General features: G+C 34.3%; 1 protein-coding gene across 1 annotated transcript; it reads right to left on the reverse strand.

The window, feature by feature from the left end:
* Positions 1-673: 673 nt before the first annotated feature.
* On the reverse strand, positions 674-19,672 carry Smp_212030 (hypothetical protein; the record flags this gene model as incomplete). The annotated part of the gene is made up of 9 exons (XM_018791131.1): positions 674-953; positions 2,670-2,850; positions 4,714-4,997; positions 6,126-6,680; positions 8,450-8,677; positions 13,989-14,351; positions 16,256-17,190; positions 19,209-19,332; positions 19,373-19,672. 9 exons carry the CDS (start codon positions 19,670-19,672, stop codon positions 912-914), a joined length of 3,012 nt encoding a protein of 1,003 aa, XP_018647353.1. The 3' UTR covers positions 674-911.
* Positions 19,673-22,688: the final 3,016 nt, after the last annotated feature.

Consider the following 22,688-nt stretch of genomic DNA (forward strand, 5'->3'; position numbering starts at 1 on the left):
AAACCAACCACACTGAATCCACCGGACATCAAGGCAGCACACATTGACCTTCCCATAGATATCACTCCATTAACGATCAAATAAGTCAAGATGGCCATCAAACAAATCAAGAGCGGGAAATCTACAGGACCTGAGAATATACCAGCTGAAGTCAGACATTGAATTAACTGAAAACATGCTTCACTTTCTATTCAAGAAGATTTGGGAGGAAGAACAAGTGCCATTGACAGAATTGGAAGAAGGATACCTCATCAAGACACCAAAATAAGATCTGAGCATATGTGAGAATTACGGTGGCAATACGCTATTGTCAGTACCAGGAAAAGTTTTCAATAGAGTGCTGCTGAACCGGGAAATAGAAGCAGATATGAGAAGGATGAATAACAATTGGAAAGAATTGCCCAGGACAGGGCTAGATGGGAGAATGCTTGTTGGCAGCCTACGCTCCTCCACGAGGGGTAACAGGCGTAAGTAAGTATTACTTCCAAACTAACAATATATCGTATTATCATATTGTTTTTAGGAAAATATACAATTGGCTTGACAAAATTGGGTGCCGAGTATAGGGTGAATATCACCCTGAAGAAGTCCAGACAAATAACTGGACGGAACGTTGGAATTATTTAAATTTCAATCGCTGAGATTAGTTCAAATATAATTTGCACATACAAATATACAGTTAAATTACATTTTTGAAAAAAAGATGATTGCTACATAAACATGTAGCAATTTACAATTCTCAAAAAATAATAATAATTAAGTAATATGAGTCAAATGTCATTTCTGTCCCTCACATACATTATATATTACATACAAATGAAGTTATCATAAACAAATTATCACAAACGCGCTAGTTGTCTGTTCCATAAAAAAAATTACATTTATTCCATTCACTTAAAATAATTGACAATTTAGTCCAGTTCAGAATCTTCAGTTTCCTCGATTACAGATTGCTTGGGGGGAACAAAAAAATAAATCAAAAAATAGTGAAATACGATAGAATATTATAATTTCCGTCCACTAAATGTTTTTCTTTAAACATAAAAACTTGTCAAAACTGAATCCATATCCAACAATATGGATTGTCTTAAAACTAACCTACATCGCAGATCAAAACAAAAAGTACAACCAATTTTCTTGAAACACAAAGGCTGAAAACTTATTTCGATAATTTATAATGATATTATTTTTATCATCAGGTGAATGTAATAGTAGACAATGACAGGTTAACATCTCTTTGACTAGTCTAATAAGAAGACAACCACTACCAGAATTATGTTATATATATATATATATATATATATATATGCGTTCGACGCAAACGGTACTGAGCTCGAGGCTCGGAATAAACATCCAGCTGACGCGTCCCAGATACGACGAAATGTGTGTCCTCAATTCCACTGCTAGTTATCACCTATCTTTGCTTATAAAGGGATTGTTTTCAATTTTTAACACTTTTTTACTAAGACTTTAAATAAAACGGTGGCAACTGCTCTTTGTTTTAACTCTAGCTTTATAGTTATACAAGATTAGTTTGCTGGAGCTCCAATAGGAAGTAGTGATATGTAAAGTCAAGTATGTTGAGAACGAGGGTTACCTATCGATAACACAGAACCAATATTGTATTATATTATATATTGATTTCATTTGTGAAACATTTGATTATAACATAATAGTCTCCATCTTATTATGGTTGCCTCGAAGCCTAGAGGTCATTCATTCAATGTCACGTTCAGTCCTCAAAATGTATACTAATATGAGTCATAAAAAATAAAACCAATGTTGATCACTACTTAGTTTTCAATAACTCTTCAGCTGAGAAAAACTACATTTAAAGTGAGTAGCTAAGTTTAGAAAATATTACCTAATTATCGATGTTCTATTTAGTTGGAATTATTATGAAGAATGATGTATAGTATTGGTTACATTACATGTTAATTATATCCATAAATAAAGTGACCATTAATATTTTTGTTTACATCTTCACCACTTTAACATAGTCTTCTTTGCGTGTGGTATGTCTTTATTTGATTACCAATCACTGAAAATGTACTCTTCTCGTAAGTTCGATTTGCGTAACACTGTTTATCACTTACACTTCCTTTTACTGATCAAAATGTGTTTCTTTTCTGTGTGATTATATCTTTACTAGTTATGTCAATTCACGTTTCAAAACAGATAACGTATTAAAGATCAAGTTCTCCGTGTTCTACCTAATTACTTCAGAGATGAAAACATTTTTAGTTTGAATTCTTCAAAGAAATGACTGACGAATAGATTATAAGATAAATTATCTGATTTCAATTTATTATTCCTTCCCTTTTAGCATTGAGGAAAGGGACCTATTTAACATTTCTAAGTCAAAGAAAAGAATGTGATTGGTACATAAGCTATAACCAGCAATACTCCCCAAGACATTAAATCCTTAATAATTCCAAACAACGGTTTAGCAGATGAATGGATCTTCACAATTCGTGGCAACATCCATATTCTTCCGATTTCATTCTGGCTTTCTCCTATCTAATTAGTCCTGTTTCAAAATCTTTAGTAATTTCCAGTTGTGTTTTATTGTTATTTGATCATTTGTTAAACAAACAAAATATTTACTTATTTTGTAAAAGCAAGATATAATAGTTATTTAAATTCCATCAAAATTATTAAAAACTCACCCAACCACCACGTTTATACACCCAATCTGCATACCAACGTGTAAAAAACGTAATTGTATAATCTTTGATTCGGCCTATATTTGCTCGACATTGACCAGTATCACGAATTATTGTTTCATATGTTGAATTCGATGGATATAAATTACTTTGAGGTAATTTACTTGATGAATGATAAATATGACTGAGGATTTCAGAAAAAAACAAAGAAAGGAATTACTATAGAATAGATAAGTTTATATGGTAAGCCAACAAGAAGTAGCCTAATAAGAAGGTCAATTGATGGCAATCAGAAGTGACCTAAAGATAAAGTGCATGTTACTAGCTAAGAAATGAATCAATTTCCAAAGGGTTAAAGTGGTATACATATAAATGAGTGTTTGTGCACTTTATTCGGTAGCTCAATATACTTTCTTACCCACTCTTATGTTGAGGGGCTAGAGCGTAGCACACTGTCTATTAGTATCAGATTCGGGACAGCGCTCATCACAACATAAATATTCTTCAGTTTATTGTTATAAAAGTTGGTTTTTTCATAAATATAAATAAAAGTTTAAAATCTGTCACTGTTGATTTACTGGTGTACATAATTTCATTGTTCTTGATGAGAACATTGTGCATAGATGATATCTAATCACTCTACTGTTTTCCTTCTGTGAAACAAATGAGTAATAGTTTAAATCCACGTTTTAGTGACTCATCATGTATTAAAACCACCAAGCAGTACATTAAATCAATCAATATTACTTCACATTGAAAATTCAAGACATCTAGATGACAGAGTTATTTTCTCATAAACGTCTAGGGAATTAAAAGATGTATCACTCAGTAATCAAGTTGCATGGTGAATTCAACCTCAATACATCAACTCAAATATCCTCATTGAATGATCACTCTTTATTGAAAATTACGAAGCGAAACAAAAACGACCAATCATTTTGTACGGCAGTACTTTAGGCAGCAAATCCCTTATTTTTGATAGACAAGAAAAGTCATTATAGATATATTGTTCTTGATTGGCCGATAACTAACAACCAATAGCAATAGTGCATGCAAAGAGCGTGTCTATCATTAATTATCTTCAGAAAGGGGATTTTATGGAGATTGTAGTTATTTAATAGTTGAATTCATGAGTCAATTATAGCTAGACCACAATAGAAAACCTGTTAGCACTGGACGGCCTTTTCGTCCTAACATGGGACTCCTCAGCAGTGTGTATACACAAAAAGCCGTAACTACTGGAGTTCAACCGTGTCTGTTGTGAGGCAGTGACTCACTTAAGACAACAGTGGACGATGGCCCAACTTAGTGGATTGGTTGAATTTAGACATTAACGCCGTTGGATGCTGGCTCACTGGTCTAGAGGTTAAGTGTTTGCGCGCGAGACCGAAGGTCTTGGGTTCGGGTCCCACGAGCGAGATGATAGTCTGATACTCAGTGTGATTGAACTCTAATGGTCATGGATTTTAACGAGGAAACTGGGAATTACATCTCATAATTCATTGCTTTTGAGTACATAATACTTATCAGTATGGGGAGTTCTAGAAATTGTTGAACTTTAAATTTTACATCACGACTGAATGCCAGTCGAGTGTTCTAAATACTAAGCTCTCACCACAGGACATGAAGGTCTATAGTTTGATCCCCGGTGAGGTCATAGAAGAGCACTGCTATGTTGCCTCATGTTAGGAAGAAACAGCTGTCCAGTGCCTCCTGGTTTTCAAGGTCATTTAATGGTGAAAACGTTAATATCGTTTTACCCAAACACTTATTTGGTTGGTATCACTTTGCGTATTTGACACTTAAATAATGAATCCTATTGGTAAATATGATAACAACTACCCTTTTATATTCAATGTTTAGGCGTAATGAAAACTAAAATCAAACCTGGAATAAAGCAATTGTCAACAATCAAACTACGAACTGCTGCAAACATACCAGTCATAGAATGATCGCTTGCGACCACCTCCCCAAATCAAATGGATAAAAACTATACACCAAACACTTTTAATAGTCAAATTTATTTAATTTCTATGAAATGACCTACCTTCCTGATGACTGTAAATAACTTTCATCAATTTCCTCACTATCTGAATTGATATTTATCGATTGACGTAATATTGATGAACCTGAAGTTGACTCTTGTAATGTTTCCAACTTTTCTATATGTAAATTTAATATGTGTCTAACTGAACATCTAGTAAGATAATAAAGAATAGCGATCCTATGCCAATTCGGTTGCCGACCTAATAAATCAAGGATATCAGCCTCGAAATTCGGATAATTTGTATGATTTACAAGACGACTTAATAAATCCTCTGTTATAGTTAACTAAATTAAATGTCAAGATAATAATAATAAATATAATAATAAGAGCCAATAACCACGAATAGAATATGTATTATTAACAATTGGATTAGAAAATATGCAATTCCTACAATTATTAATGAACAAATTTGAATTTCACCATAAATAAATAAATTGTCACACTCATTTTGATTCTTTGTAACTAATTGGTTTTAGAAAAGGCTAAACATCAACTCATCATGTCATGAAACTAAAATTAAATGAGCTAACCAGTTTTCTGACATATACAACAGACTAATCTATTGAGGAGGAGGATGTGAGTTTGCCTACTGGCTAGCATTACAATACTCTAAAAATTTCAGGTATCTATAGTAACGTCACCTATTCCATTAGATTACAAGAAGCGTATCTATGACTGTATAAAGAGTCATGATAGGAATTAGGTGTCTCTCGGTTAATTAGTATCTGCGACTATGCTGCCTTATAAATATATATATATATATATCTTGCCACTATTTTCTCATATCCTATTGTGGTATGGGTTACTTATATCCACATAAGTAGTATATGGTGATGGTCATGCATAGAATGTATTTCAGAAGAAGATGGATAACGAAAGGATGTAAACGAAACGCAGTTGCTATGAAAATGCATGAACAATGAAATCAGAGACGATAGACTGATATTTGTAGAAGGAACTATCAAGATTGAGACAATTTATTATTTTGAAAATTAACTGTTAACTGTATGTTGTCAGATTTTAGTGAGATATTCTGTAATTTTGTGCTTAAATACAATCGATTGTGCCCACTCGTCTTCTTGTTCACTACACTACCCTCAAAGATTGTTATCGCGACCACATTATTACTGCCTATTTTGCTACTCATCGTGTTAAATGTATCTCATTGTGCTGAGGTGTGGCAACTTCGTGCCAGCATCTACGCTGATTATAATTGACTGATTAGAGAGAATATGAATACCAGTACCTCAGTCACATGAACATAAGAGTGCAGAGTGTCTAAACTACTACATTACAAATTACAACCTATCAGTTTAAAATACTAAGATTTATGAATGGGCAGTAAATAAACGCATAAAAGTTAACATGTATAAAGATCTGATAAACAATGATGGTTTGTAATAACACCTTACTTTGTTTCGAAGTTGTAATCGTTTCACCTGTTCTAAACAAGAATACTTCAAACTACGTTGGCTTGATTCTAATGATGACACATTTTGTAAGTCTGATGGTTTTGTCGTAACAAAAAAATCAGTTACAGAATGGCATCTTCTATTCTTTAATTCTTTTCTTTCTGCTATTTTATTTAATATATTTTCATCTGATGATGAATTGCCTCGTGTTGTATTTTGTAAGGAATTCTGACAACGTAAATTCTCAGCTTCATTACTAACCGAGTAGAATCGTTCACGTTTAACAGATTGAGCAGTTTTGTGTTTAGCCGCTTTAGATGCTTCTGCTTCTAAAATCTGAAAACGTAATTCTAAATCATCTTCTGATATTTTACCCATAAGACGTTCAGACAAAGCATCAATCATATCAGCAACGTATTTAGCATATGGATAATGTGTATTATCATTTGTTGATGAATGATTGGACTTTTCTACTTTTAATTCACTTTGAAGTTCAGAATTGTTTGAAGAATTCCTCACCGCACAGTCTTCGAGATTTTGTGTTACTTTATTTAACTGAAATTACAAAAACATGTCAACAACATATGTCAAAAATAGAATAAGTTAAACCATCCTATTAATTATGTCAAGAGTTTGTCTTAGTTTTTTGACAGATAGGATAAAATAAACAAACCTAGTTTGAGGATTTATAGTAAGAGGAAGATTGGCAGTACGTAAACAAGATCTATCAAGATCTATCTAGATGGACTTTGATAAAGTGAAAGAAAAAAAGAAAAGACAAGAGAAAAGTAAAACGTAAAGACAAGTGATATTTGAACTTGATTGATGAATTTCTACGTTTCAGGTGCAAGTTAAAAATAACGTCAATTTTTCTAGTAAGAGCCGCAACAAGTATGCTCAGATTCGATAACCAGTCTACATCGGCAGTCATTAACCCGTTTCAGGGACTTTTTTCCTTCAAGCAATACTACACATCCTAGTAATATACACAATATATTCTTAATCCACTTCAGCAAGTACATCTAGCATTGGTCATATACTGGTATTTTTTTTTATCAAAAACGAGATCTGTGGTGTAAATGGATCAGCTATCGCATAAATATTTCTGTATCAGATCATATATGTTAAGCGATTACGCCTTGTAATCCGAAAGTAGAATGAACTGACTGATGAATTGTATACTCGATACTAAATCATATAATATATAAACTTTCGGTATTCGTGACTTCTTTCATATCGATAATGAAAGTAAAACTTCTGAATGATAAATAATAGTTATCTTTATATTAAATGATACGGTAGGAGCGTACATAGTCCTATCCCGAACGATTTAGAAACGACAGACGAAAATTAACCCGTACATTAAGTTAGTTTCATCTCTAATTCAGACAGTCACATTAAACAATTCTCAATCACACATTTCTCTACATTATAATAAAAGTACGAGAAACTTCTAAACTTATAATATTAAAAGGACAGTGTTCCTTACCGCTTACATCAAAACGATACTACAACAAACTTCGATACTACAAATCTGGGTATTTACGCGTATTGATTAAGTGGAACATATTTTTCAGCTAATTTGTTAATCACAATTTGAATTACATCAAGCCAATTAAGTACCCAAATAAGACAGGAGAATAGAATCTATGATCAAATAGAATTCACAACACAGATAGTTAAAACCAGAGAATGCGTACTATTACTCCAATGTGACCCCCGACCCTGATTCATGACATTCGTTTCCTTTAAGTAAGTCCTTTGTGGAAATATGAAGGGTTCCCTGACATTTTTAAATTACGGGTTGCAAAATTTAAGTAACATAAATCAAGAGTACATAGATAAATTCACTTTACTGTAAATGTATTGAACATCTCACTACTTGTCGTTATTAATTTATTTGCTTACTTTTCACTAATTATCTGTCTATTCATGCGCTAAATAATAAACATCACAACTAAATGACTGATATCAATTAAATTGTTTTTATTCAATACAGTTGGTAAGGAGAGATTATTAGGTATTCAATACATATATAAATAAAAAATGGCTATAAATTTTTATAAGACTAGTTCAGTGAAAATCTAGAATATTTTCAATAGATAAGGAGAGTCAGATATTAGATACGATTGGCAAATATCTAAGTGTTCACAATTTAGTAATAAACAGACAACCATTCGTCATATATATATATATATATATATATATATATATATATATATAGCTTGTTAAGATATATAAAGTCATCGATTCAGTGAATTATAGTTGGGACAGTAGGACTGAAGGAACATTTATGAAAACACCCGAAAAAAAGCATTACTTACAAACGATTCATTTTTTGTTGAAGATTTATTTGCTTGGTTCGTTTTAGAACTGATAGTAGTATTTTTCAGTGCTTCATCAGTAACTTCCCTACTTGACACTATTTCATCCGTAACTTTTGGATGATTAGTAGTAGAATATCGCATTGCAGATAAATCATTCAATGGGAAGTTATATGTGGATTTATTTGATTTATCGTATTGAATTCTAACTGAATTCCAATTGAAAGACTATTCAATAAAAATAAAAATTCAGTTTAGATTCTTCATAAAAAAATCCGAAAATTACATTAAATTTCCTGTGTATGAATTGATCATCGAAATTCTAACAAAGATGCCACATTAGTTTTATAACTAAATTAATATTGGTTTAACACTTAACTCCAATTCAAGATAGTGTTTCAATTGCAGGTTATTTAGGCTGGTATTCATGAATCTCTATATCAATAGAATCCGGTCAGCATTAACGACCACACAAATAAATCGATCCTATGAAAATTTGTTTGTAACTTAAGATGACTTCATGATATTGCTAAAGAATACAGACTTAGAATTTATGAATTTGTGGCAAACTACCAAAAGTATCAAATTTGAATTCGTGCTCAAAAAGGAACTAGTAAGCTCCCACTAGATTTTCCGCTTCTTGATACTTTCCCATAGTTTGTAGTGTAAATGAATGTCGTGGATTAAAAGGATAAATAATACCTGGCTGTGAGTCAAACCTTTGATGTACGGACTAGTAATACTATGATGCACGCTACTTATGTCGAAAGACATAAGTAGTATGTAACATTAATCAGAAGTGGAGGGCCTGACAGCAGAAGGTTGCGAAGATCGAATTTAAAACGAGGATGCCAACAGAGCGTAATTATAAAGGCGATGAAGGAAGAATGAAGTTTAAGACAATTGATGGAAGATTTGTAGATGAGGTATTTAATGTATGGTTTTCACACTTTACTAAATAGCTCTATAATTTTCTTTAAAAAGCCATAAATTGTTTGCCCCCACCTAACTTCGTTCACTACAATGCCACCTAACTAATTGAACTAAAGATTGATTGGTAATCTAAGGTTTATCCTACATTTCTGTCCGACAGCATGATAATAACTAAGCATTTAAAATTACACTATCTGCATAATAATCGGATCTACAAAACTGCTTTCCTTTAATCAGCACGAAATGGAAATACTTGAAAAATAATGCAAGTTGAAGATTTCTATAAAAATACACTTCGTACACATAGATCTGAGCAAGTGTAGAACCACAGAGGTATCACAATACTATCAGCACCAGTAAAAGTTTTCAACAGTGTTGATGAACCGGATGAAAGATTCAGTAGACGCCCGACTTCGAGATCAACAGGCTGGATTCCGTAAGGATCGGCCGTGCGCAGACCAAATCGCGACACTACATATTATTGTTGAGCAGTCAGTTGAATAAAGTTCGTCACTACACATCAAGTTCCTTGGCTATGAGAAAGCGTGTGAGTGTGGATAGTATAATCTTATAGAGCTTTCCCCGACACTATGGTATGGCTGAGAAAATTATCAACATCAAATGGAATTCATACGACGGACCACACTGCAAAGTGGTACATGAAGAATAGCTGACAGATACATTCCAAGTAAGGACCGGAATCAGAGAAGGTTGCTTACTTTCCCTTTTTCTTTTTTTTCTGGTGGTCGACTGGATTATGCAGACCTCCACAACTGAGGGGAAGCACGGAATAAAACCGATAGCTCGTATGCAACCAGAAGATTTAGACATTGCAGATGACCTAGCTCTTCTATCTCATACACACGAATAAATGCAGATGAAGACAACCAGTGTAGCAGAAGCCTAAACTTACACAAGGGAAAAAGCAAGATTCTTAAATACAACACAGAGAACACCAACCAAATCACACTTGATAGAGGAGTTGTGGAAGAGGTGGAAACTTTCATATACTTGGACAGCATCATCGATAAACAAGGAGGATCTGATACAAATGCAAAGGCAAGGATTGGCAAAGCAAGGGCGCCATTCCTACAACTGAAGAACACATGGGACTCAAAACAACTGTCAGCCAACACCAAAATCAGAATCTTTGATACGGATGTCAAGATAGTTCTACTGTACGGAGCTGAAACTTCAAGAACTACCACAACCGTCAAAAATGTACAAGTAATCATCAGCAATTGTCCACGCAAGGTAATCAACGTCTGTTGACCGGATACCATTAGCAACAGCCTACTGTAGGAGCAAACAAACCAGCTTCCAGGTGAAGAGGAAATCAAGAAAAGACGCTGCTGGTTGGTAGGACATACATTACGGAAGTCATCAAAATGCATCTCGAGGCAAATGCCATCTTGGAATCCTGAAGGGAAGAGGAAGACTAAGGGACACACTGCTCCGAGAATTGGAAGCAGATATCAAAAGAATGAATATCAGTTGGAAACAACTGGAAAGGATTACCCATGACAGAGTTCGTTGGAGAATCCTGGTGGGCGGCCTGTACTCCATGAAGGGTAACAGCCGTAAGTAGTAGAAGTTAATATATTTCACTCGGGTACGAGACAGATATTCAAAGCACTTTGGAATTTTTATTCTACATTTCAATAGTCATTAAAATTCAATAACAAGTGCATCGGTCTTCACTAGAAGTACCCTGGAACGTTCAAACAAATCTCTTATGTTGATCTTTCATATATCCACATTCTTTTAAAAAATAATTCATCACAAAACACCAATGATGACAAGTCACAGTTCGTCCAAAATATGACGATTTCTATAATAATTGGGTTTATTCTATGCATGTATGGGTATCGCTTCAGATCGATTTTAAAAGCCATAGCTAAGATGATTGGACAGGAAAACTTTAAATTTAGACTACATTTATATAATATAGAAATGCTATGACTCATAACACATGCACACGAGTGCAGTGTGGTTGTAAAAAATAGTAAATTCGTAAACAAAACAGGTCAGATGAATTTAAGAATAATATGTCTATTTTTTGACGTTATTTAGACACACAGTCTGACTATTAGCTAAAACGTACAATCAAGCAGCATACACAATAATAACAGCATATAAACACAACTGTGAGACAAATGGCTTGTAACAGGAAATGTGACTAACTTTGAATAGTAAGCTCACAGTAAATTCGCTTAAAATAATTGATGAAAATAGATTGGGTGGGATGATAGATATAGAGTTCTACCTTAACATTCACAATGCCATATGACTGTACAAAATAACTGGATATGGTGTTTCATCTGCTCAGTAAGCAAATATATTAATACGATGTGCAAGGAGAAATAATTAAACCAAAACCTCATTCTAACATCATTCTGTCTGGCGACATTATTAAATGTTCTCCTGAAAAGGTGGTTATCTCTTATAACAATATTTTTTGCAAAAAAAAATCCCCACATTGAATTATGCAAACATACATTTCTAGAAATGGCTAGCATCACAAAAGCAATGAACTAATGAAACACTGAAAAAATAAGAACACAGTTGGTTTAGGTGGAGTTTTGTTCTCTGATCTGGATGGTTTGGTCGTGATCTTTCATTGTTCCTCCGAACAATAACATCAGCACAAACTTCAGGTAGAAGTGGTGTATTTTAATTTCTCCACATATGATACAGCTTTCCTGTCGCCCTTGATCTCGATCAATTTTTGTTGTCCTATAACCTGTTGTCATCTGCCTCTTTATTTTGATTGTATCTTCAATTGATTTTTGGTCCTATATTTGTCCATAACTTTCTGATTGGTTGATAAATTGGATCGATTTCAATGTGTTTGTTGATTACTGATTGACCTGAGGCCCAAGACTCTATCCAAGACCTCAACATTTTCCCAGTTGAATTTGTGTCCACAGTTGTCCATATGCATTGATATAAGCGGAGATATGTCATGGCCCTTGACAGCTAATTAATGTTTATGCAGGCGAAGATGAAGAGGGCGTCCAATTCGTCCAATGTAGTGTTTTTCGCAATTGGGACAGTTTATTTTGTAGATGTTCGGTTTTTCTCCTTGTGTCATTTCGTCTTTTGGTTTGCATGGGATTGATTCAAGTGACTTTTTGGTTTGTGTGCTACATTTATTCCAAAGAGCTTCAATAATCTGGTAATTTCTGATACGCATTTTACATATCTTAGGATGATCCTTTTGTAGGTTTCTGCTGATGCGTTTGGTTGATACTTTTTGATGAAGTTGATTGGGTAGCCGTTCTTTTGAAAGATAGTTAGATATTTTTCTTCATTTTTCTGCCCTCAGAGCGTGCTGCAGTGTGTTTTCATGTTCTTGAATAAAGTTTGTACGCACTTGATTTTGAGTTCATGGGTTGTTGCTACCATATTTGAGAATTTGATCTGTATGAGCCGGCTACCAATATACTTGAGTCCCTGATTTTCCTGTGTTGTCTTTGGTGATGATAGGTTGCTGTTCGGATCTTTTCCCATTGTGAATCTTATGTCATCGAAGACGTTTCTGACCAGATTTTAGGTGATTTCCAGCTCATCTCTGTCATTAATGACGAATATGTCACCCACATAACGGATCTATAGTTTTTGCTTAATCACCGGTGATATCGAGGCTTCCAGTCTCTGCATCACTGCTTCTGTAATAAGTCCTGATATTAGTGATCCCATTGGTGTTCCTCTCATTTGTTCATAGATTTTGTTGTTGATTTGAGAATATGTTGTTAAGCATTAATCGATGGGTTCTAGTAAACTCCGGCTTTGAAGCTCCGTGTACTCTTGGAGATTCATGTCACTGGTGAGGAGCAGAGTTAGATTTTCCTTTGCTAGGCTTTTTTCAATTGAAGTGAATAAGGACTGTAACATCGAAGGATATCATCAGTTCGTTATTGTTGATCTGAACCTCCTCAATCTTTGGATATAAAATCTCCACGACACACAACTTTCATTTTTATCATGGTCAAAGATGTAATTTTCCAAATGATTTATTGCTCCTTTTTTACAACGCTTTTTTTCCATAGTTTCAAGTTGATTATAATCATAGTTATATATACATGTCCCTTGTTTGAATAAATTTTCAATAAATCACCCCTGAAAGATTTGTCGATAGGATTCGACGGTTCTAAGACGAGAAAAGGTGAACGAAGTATATGGTGTATCCAAATCGACGCTAGTTGTCACTGGATATAGACAACCATATCAGTATTTTAAAATGAATCAATTAAAAATAAAGGATGGATTATTTATTGAAAGACAGATTAGGATACGAGATTACCAAGTTCAATTTCCAATGAGAGGAGTATAAATGTGAATGACGCTGTTAGAAAGAAAGACGATTAAATAAAAATGCTGCACATGGTTTAAAAATTCCAACTATTTGAGGTCTTTTCCATCCAAAAAATAAACAAGTTCATTTGGACACTTAGTTTCTTATCGGATGAGTAAATTCTGTTTAACCAACTGGTAACAGCAACGGTAGGATTAATGGTAGATTCATCTATATTCATACTAAAGATAAACAATAAAAGCAGAATGGAATAAAAGTTTGGGAGGAAATAATTTTCGGAAAACTTACAGGTACATTATTAATAGTTGAAGACTGAAGTTTTCTGTGAGTGAAATGACTCCATGTTTGTGAAGTAGATTCAATCAATTTATCACTTCCTATTGTCTCGATCAATCCACGATAAAGACAAGCAATTTCGCCAGCTACTTTTGAGGTAAGTGAGCCGGTTGGCCATGTTTTGGAATTTTTTATTGAAGTATTAAACGAGTCATTTTCTGAAAATTCTTTATCCGACGAGTGACTTGATCTGTTCAATAAGTTATGCTCTTCTTGTTTAACTAATAAGTTTCCTTTATTTTCAAATAATCCAACATTTCCATAATGAGAGAATCTAGATGGACGCCGTTTGGTATATAATGGTATTAAGTGAAACTAGACAAGCAAGGTGAATCGATTAAATAGATATTTATTATAACGGTTAATAAAAGAAATCTAACGCAATTCACTCTACATTGAGAAAAAGAACTATATCGGATACAATTAGTTTAGGGATGAATGGATACCTAAAACTGACTAATTAACTGAAAAGCGATATGTTCTGACTCAAATATAATTTACTGAATGCTTTGTTCATTTGTGAGAGAATATTTTTACACGAATAAACTGGATATATAAACGGGGCTGTGTCACTTATAAAACTTGTGAAAAGTTGAGAGGCATCCAATGAGAAGAGCATGTAAACAACAAAAGACGTCGGTAAAATTTACAAAGCTCCGATGTAGGGAAAAGAAACCTTACTGGTGCTGAGCCATTTCTATTGTATCATCAAATAGTACTGATGATTGGTCTTTGCAAATAACTAACGTTGGTTAAGTTGTTCTGTTTTGCTCTTGGCTCTTTTTTGTTTATTTTCTATGTAAACTGCTAAATGGCCGAACGTTTTGATTTTTTCTCAGTGAATGATCATATTCATGTCAAAAAAGATATCTATATGAATAAAGATATATTCAAAATACATTGATCATTACGTAACCTACTTTTGTTATTTTAAATTTCGGACCACTTTACGGTGTTATCTCTTTTATCCAATCTATAGACTCACATTTATTAAACAACTACAAATACGAATGTACAGCTTATATATATGATTTCGTCGAAAAGATTTTCTTCACTGAATCCTCTTTATTTTTATTCAGTGACACAATGGGTTAATTTAATTACCACAGTGTATCAACTATTCAGTACCAACAGATCTCTCAAAAAGCTTTATTAAACACTTGGTTCAGGAGAGATAAATAACGTTTCTTTATAGAGTGAAAAATTAGAATAATTAACTAACATACTGAATCTGACTTTCCAGAATATTAGTCACTGTTTAAATTACTTCCTTTATTCTTTATGCCTATGATAGTTAATTTATAGGTTGATAAGCCTTAAGTTTAATGTTACTTGATGAGATTATGAAGTATCTAATACTGGAATATCGTTTTTACGAGTGGGAAATCATTCTCCAGGTAGTGTTTACGCACCTGACTGTTGGATACTAGCTTCTAATCTCGATGATTTATTGTAAAAAACCAACTACATGTTAGTAACAACTAAGTAGATATCTAAAATATTTCAGATTCAATTTACATTTTTTATCGTCAAGCTATATATTTACAACATTAGTTTGTCAGATGATGCAATAAACTGGTTGTAACCAAGTGCTCATATTAGTCAGTAAAGTAACTAAAACATTGTCAGTCATCAACAATGTAGAACGTTGCACAAAATGTATATCAGCTCGAGTGGAGAGATGTTTTATATCAGCATTGATGATAAAGCAAATCATCAAGATGGAAGGTTAAGATTCTGAAATAACGATATAAATGATAGTGGTGGGTTGAACAAAGAATTAATTTCCAATGCAACTAATGACGTTAAAGAATGAATTGCAATGTCACGTTCAAGGTTCAAAAGAAGAAAGAAATTAAGTACATCGTCGCCATTGTTGCTAGTTTCGAACCTCAGGTTTTAATCTAAAAATTACAGTTACCTCAAACGACTGTAACCAAGAGCCTTAACTTCGACCTGCATATTACTCTGCTCATGGTCTGGTGATATGTTTTGGTCTATCTGTCACTTAATTTTATCCAACCTATTCCTATGTTATGTAACATTGTCCCTTGAGGTAGCTGGTGGTATGGTATGACATAAACTATGTTTCATCGACTATCATTACTTCAAGACTACTCACCAAACAGACAATAAACATTAACATTTGAAAATGATGTATAGAATATCTAAGCATTTGAACAATAAGACCTAACGTCACAAAAGATGAAAAACCCTACCTTTTCCTCTTGTTCTTCTACAGAAGCTTGATTAGAAATTTTATCCAACCTTCTAGCAGTGCGCTTTTTTCGCTTTACTCGACGAAAAGTATTTGTGGATAGCCTTTGTATTCTAGGCAAGAAACCATTTGATAAATAATTAGACGAAGATTCATTCTGACGAAATAATCGTGGAAATAATTGAGCGCATAAATTGATAAGTGGTGAATGATGAAGCCTTTCATCTGATTTGTTTATCATGTTTGTACTCAATTTTCTGTTAGGTATTGGAGGGAAAAGGTTACCATCGACTCCATCAGAGCCATTATTTTCCCTTTTCCCTAGAATTGATGTTTTTCCTTGTGAACTAGTTTCCATAAATACACTCTTCGATTCGAATATTTCCTCTTCAGCTGTAGATAATTTATTTCCAATGTGAGATTTCAAGTTAAGACTGCTTTTGGGAAGCCGGAATTTAAACCACTTTTTGGTAGCACTTCGTTTAGGTCTTATGCGCACACAGTGGCGTACGTCTTCAGGGGCAGACTTAACACTGAAACGTCGAGTATATTCATTGTGATGAGAGTCAACTTCAATTGCTGACCATTCCTCTATTTTAGGTATGGTGTGAATTTTTTGTGTACTTTCATTGCATACACTATGATAGCGCATGATCGATGAAGATACAGAATCATCTTTCATTACAAATCTCTTAGACAATGAACTACCAGTCCCTGTATGAGGTATTTGAGCTGGTATTTCAAACACTGGTAGACTGACTGGTTCTACGCTACCTGAATTATATAGTGAATCAGATTGTCGAGATTTGGCACTAAGACCATCAACACTGTCGAAACGAGGGTAAAGTTCATTTATTTTGGTTGTCTGCGCAAATGATCCATCCATCGACTGAAGAGGAATTTTATTGGGAATAATTTCACAGTTTGGTGAACAAGCTAAAAACAATGAGAATGTACAAAATTGGGCTTGAAACTTCGTGTCTTTATCATTTTAATAAACTAGATGAATTCTACTAGACCAAGTGACTAACATTTTAACCTAAAATTACGTGAGTTGACAGTCAGTCCTTTTTGGAGTGTTTTAATTATTTTTTAATCAAAACAAGTCTTCAAAATCAATGTTATGGACATAAGATTAGAGATTTTTACCACAGTAAATTCAAGTGGTACATTAGCATTTGTCTCATGAGGAATACAACTTATTTGATTTATGAAAAAAATAAACTTTATGCCTTTCATAATCAATAAAATGAATTACTTTGTTGATCAGGGACATTCTTTACGACTACATATTAATCCTGAAGAGTTTGGTGATATTTGAAACATTAAGTTCAATTACTATCTCTTGCATAAAGATTCTTCTTTAAATAATGCAGAGTTTAAAGCAAGCATACGTTTACTTATTACAATATGAGTTGTTACCGAAAACAAACCTAGCAATCTATTCATAAAATAATTGTATGGCATATAAATTAACTATTTTAAACCTGACCCTCATTTTATCTAATGGCATTTGACTTTTATAAAAATGAAACTTGGCGTTAATTACAACCTTAATAAAACTGAGTACTCTTTAAACAATTTTCTAATATTTTTGGAGCGACGGATATTGTATTACTTTATCTGTCTGTCTTATTACACTGCATTTAAGTAGATCTTTGAACTAAACTCAGTTATAAAAAAGGGGAAAATATAGAAACTTTATCGGCTAAATGTTTTTTCGAGTTTTACTTTTTACGAGAGTGGGAAGAGTCAACCTTGCAGAACTTTGGTGAAGTTCAGCAAACTAATTAGTGACATGTTGATACGACAATAGTTCTTAACTTTTTTGATGACAAATTACAAATGTTATATAATGCGTGAATTTGGACTTCATCCTGTATGAAGTCGCCTTAAACAAAGACTTAACTAATAAACGTGGATATTAAAGAAAGTCTACAGTATACGTGGTACCAGATCGAATTCTGACAGTTACAACTAACTGGCAATGTTTTTGATTAGCACAAATCCATTGTGTATTTCTGACTGCTCTGTGGTCGCTCACCAACTATGCGGTTCTGTTGTTGCTAAGCTAATGCTTTCTAGTTTCGCAAGAATTCTGATAGTACATGTGGATTGGTAACAAAATATTTTGCAGAAGAGAATCCACTCACTGGGGAAAGCAACTCATGTCACGAAATCCAACTCTCAGTGATTGCCGAGTAAACTCAATAAAGCTTACTGTACAGTTATCAAGCTTGGAAACAAGCTTAAGGGTAGATAAAAATTTTTATGCATTGGTTTCATTTATGTCAGCACTAACCAACAGATATTTCTGCAGCCTTAGCTTCAAAAAGCATGAAAAACATGTCTAAAGCCTTTTATAGTGTTTCAAAAAAATATCTAATGTTGGTCGTAGATACTATCTTGATGTGACTGAATCTGTCTATCGTGAAGAGTAAGCTAAACCAAATTAGCTTTAAAAACTAAATCCTGAAGTTCGGCCAAGTTGGGATGGTCGGTTGCAGCCAGTATAACGTATACGGGCAAACCTTTACTGCTTATCGTACTGGCTTGCAATATTAGTAATGTTTCACGCATGAATAACCAGCATCTGCAAAGATGCTGCCATTCCGCAATGTAACGAAGGGTCAGAAAAGGCTGACAGTAGAAGCAGTATATTTTAACTTGCCTGTATGCGACCGAACTCAAGCAGTCATGTCTCAGACACAGTGCTTATGACCATAGATCATCAAGGCCATTATTAACTCAATTTCTTTCATAGGTACTCTAAAAAAGTATCTTTGCACGGTGTGAACAACAGGTAAGTGAAAACTGTTTACAGACATTCGATAAAACTTGAGCCCATATTGTTCACAACAAACATTAAATTCTTGAATGTACATAAAAAAGTGATAACTTGCTTATTGATAGCTTTATATAACTAAATGTATTTTCATTAAATATGAACCTACTATCTTTAAGATGTGTTGTCGTATCACTGGAATGTGAAGATTCGTTTGTGAATTCCTTTAAACGTTCACTCTCATCAAGAGACATATTCGGTATCTGATTTACATAGATGGCACTCGCGCAAATCTGGCAAGTTGATTAATATATTAATATATGTTTTCCTTACTGTTGTTTGATCAGCCTCCAACATTTCATTTGTTTTCGTGTACTCTTTAAGGGGCAGTACGCCTATGTCGTCATAGTGAACATTTGGCCCTCCAGTTGTTAGATCATTAGGTATGTAAGGATTAAACACAAAAATACTATCAGATTTAATATGTTTTCGCCTTTTAAGAGACCCTATGTCTAGGTAAGCCTCTAACATCCTAATAGCTTCTTGTGTAACATGTAACGGAGTTTCCGGAGGATGCATGCTCAATTCAGACCTGAAGTAACAAAATTTTGACGGCGGTGTTTTAGAATCCATAATGATCCTTCCTATTTCCCGTACAGACCTATAAAGAAATGACAAAAATAGCTAAAATTAGTAAAAATATTTCTACCCTTTATTAAATTTTTTTGATCGAAAAATAGAATGTCACATCAAAAATTTACTACGAAAAATAAAGTGGGGGTAAACTAATAGGACATACGATTTATTTCTTAGTAATAACTTAGTTTTAGTCAAACTTCTAAAACAAATCTATCAATATTTGGCTGAAACGGCCATTCTATAGCTTAATCCTCAGATCGGAAGATAAGTAAAAACCAGTAGATCCAATTCAAGAGAGGTGAAGCTGTAAACTGTTTTGTGGCTGAGGCCAGTAAAACGTTTTTCACACGGCCGTTGTTAGAGATAAGAGACCGTTACCAATTTATGAACTTTCGATCGTTTCAGTCAGGTTTACAAAAATCAGACCGAACATTATGAGATCAAAATACACTTACACAAACAATGTATGCGCCACCTATATTAAGCTACTATCTACTCCACTTTAAAGTTATTTGAAAGTCTATAAAACAGCCAACGGTGATGCAGTTTTTTTCAAGTTCCATCAGCAAAATATTTAGACAGCTAAGCGTGATCTAGGTAAACCTGTAGCAATGATCAATACCATCAGTATGACAATCACTCCCTCTCAGTGTCACCTAGACTTCCTCCTATAATTTCACCAACCCTTCCACACGAACTTAGTTTAGAATCGTGAAGGAAATCTTAATTATTAGGGCTTACAAAAAGGGTCTTACGGTTGCACGAATAGCAACCTTAGCTATGCCTCACATGTTATTTTGTTTTAAGCCTTTTTATATCAAACACCGAATTTCGTCACATGAATGGGAACATCTGGACTTGTAAGGACATTTGTGCACGCAGTTGACAACTGTGGTCCTTGATGATCACTTACCGAGGGCAGTTCGAACGACATAACTGATATTTTAAACATAATCAAGAGACTCCCATGTATTTATGATGCTTCTTACATCATGAGTAGGCATGAAGAATAATCCAAGTTAGAAAACATCAAAGACAACGTTTTGAATTGCTATAGGTCGAGCAGCTAGTTCTGACTATTTGATCCAGCTGTACCACATGAACGCACTTACTATGACTGTTGAAATCCCATTCAATAGGATCGACCTATTTTTCAAGATTTAAATTTTTTTAAATTCACAAAACATCGAAATGCCCTGCCTTATAAAACTGAAGATCAAAAAGATAAATAAAGTATGACTTCTCGGTACATTCACAAATTTTGAGCTTGGACTAATTTTTCTTGATTTAAAAAAGCAAGAGATCATAAATATCGTCTAACATAATGTACGAAAAGATCTTAAATCAAAGACTGTCGTCCCAATAATTCTTTGTTTAAATTTATCGAACAGAAATCATAAATGTTAGAAAAGTGCAGTCTTTGATAATCTCCTTTAATTTCAGAAACCTTCCCGTAAAGGTAACGTTCAGAAAAAGTGTGGTCGGTAAGAAAGTCAATGAGAGAGTGATAACTGCTACCATCCTCAAAAATAGCGGCTCAAACTGTATTTGATGTCTGAACACGAAATCAGCTAGTGACAAAAAAAGTAAAAGAAAACTCTTACGAATTAGTAGTAAATAGTTATTGACATTTCATGAAGGAGAATCGGCAGAAGTAAACCATATTGATGATATTAGAAAATTCAAACCTTCCTCAGTGCTAATATTAAGGCAGAGATAAACTTCACGCTGTCAGGTAATCAAAGTACTTCGTTCTTGGTAATTAGGGAAATTATCGCAAACGTGGCTATGCTCTCACACCATTAAATCAAAACACTCATTGATATCGCATTAGACGTATCCAACTAGATTATCGGAGTGGTCTTATAGCAATGAGTAGACAATACTACGTAATCCTTGGCATTCTATTCAAGACGGCTAACAGACATTGAACAGAGGTATCCTTTTTTTGTTAGGGAGCTCCTGGTCATGTATTGTGCTATGCAGCATTTCGACACTCAGTGGAAGGCCGGAAACTCGTAGTGGTATTGGTCCTGACAACATAATCCTTAAAGCTGAACATGAGATAACTGGGAAAATAAACTTTCAAAGTATGACATCAAAAGACGGTCAATTTCGGTGGACACGAGAAGATTCATCCAGTTCAGTTCAATACAGCCACGAATAAGACTTCGGGAAACTTCCAAGCCGGCACGCGTTAACGGCAACCGTAGCCGGCGAACATAGCCGTCTGTTTTACGTCACGGATGTGACAACGAAAGTTCGCTACCTCGTCGACACCGGCGCAGAAGTTAGCGTTCTTCCAACAAATCCTAACGACAGACATCAACAGTCTGTTTTAAGTTTACAGGCGGCGAATGGAAAACCGATCGCTACATACGGTAAAAGGTACGTTCACCTTAACGTAGGTTTACGCAAACCCATTCACTGGATTTTCGTGGTTGCAGATGTTTCTATGCTAATCATTGGCATAGACCTGTTACAATACCACAATCTACTAATCGACACACGCTCACGAAGGTTAATAGGCGGAAATACTAAGTTATCTGTTTGCATAACTCCTTTTTCTGGTTGCCGATTATCCCCAGTCACAATTAAGCACGCTATAGACCCCCTATATCAATCATTGCTCGATAAATACTCCGGGATATATCAACTGCAACCGAAATTGCCTTGTGTAACCAGCAATGTTACACATCACATCTCGACTACATGACCACCTGTATTCTCAAAAGCACGACGACTGGCTCCCAAAAAGCTTGGGTTGCCTAAATAAGAATTCGGCCACATGATAGACTTGGGAATAATTCGACCATCAAATAGCCCTTGGTCATCTCCATTGCACATGGTCCCTAAAAAGGACAGCAATGATTGGCGTCCAACTGATGATTATCGGCGTCTGAATGCTAAAACCATTCCCGATCGTTACCCGTTGCCTCACATTCACGATTTGACAGCTACCTTGAAAGGTACAACTGTCTTTTCGAAAATCGACTTAGTTAAGGCTTAC

The sequence above is a fragment of the Schistosoma mansoni genome (genome assembly GCF_000237925.1).
Source record: "Schistosoma mansoni, WGS project CABG00000000 data, supercontig 0238, strain Puerto Rico, whole genome shotgun sequence".
NCBI classification, from domain to species: domain Eukaryota; kingdom Metazoa; phylum Platyhelminthes; class Trematoda; order Strigeidida; family Schistosomatidae; genus Schistosoma; species Schistosoma mansoni.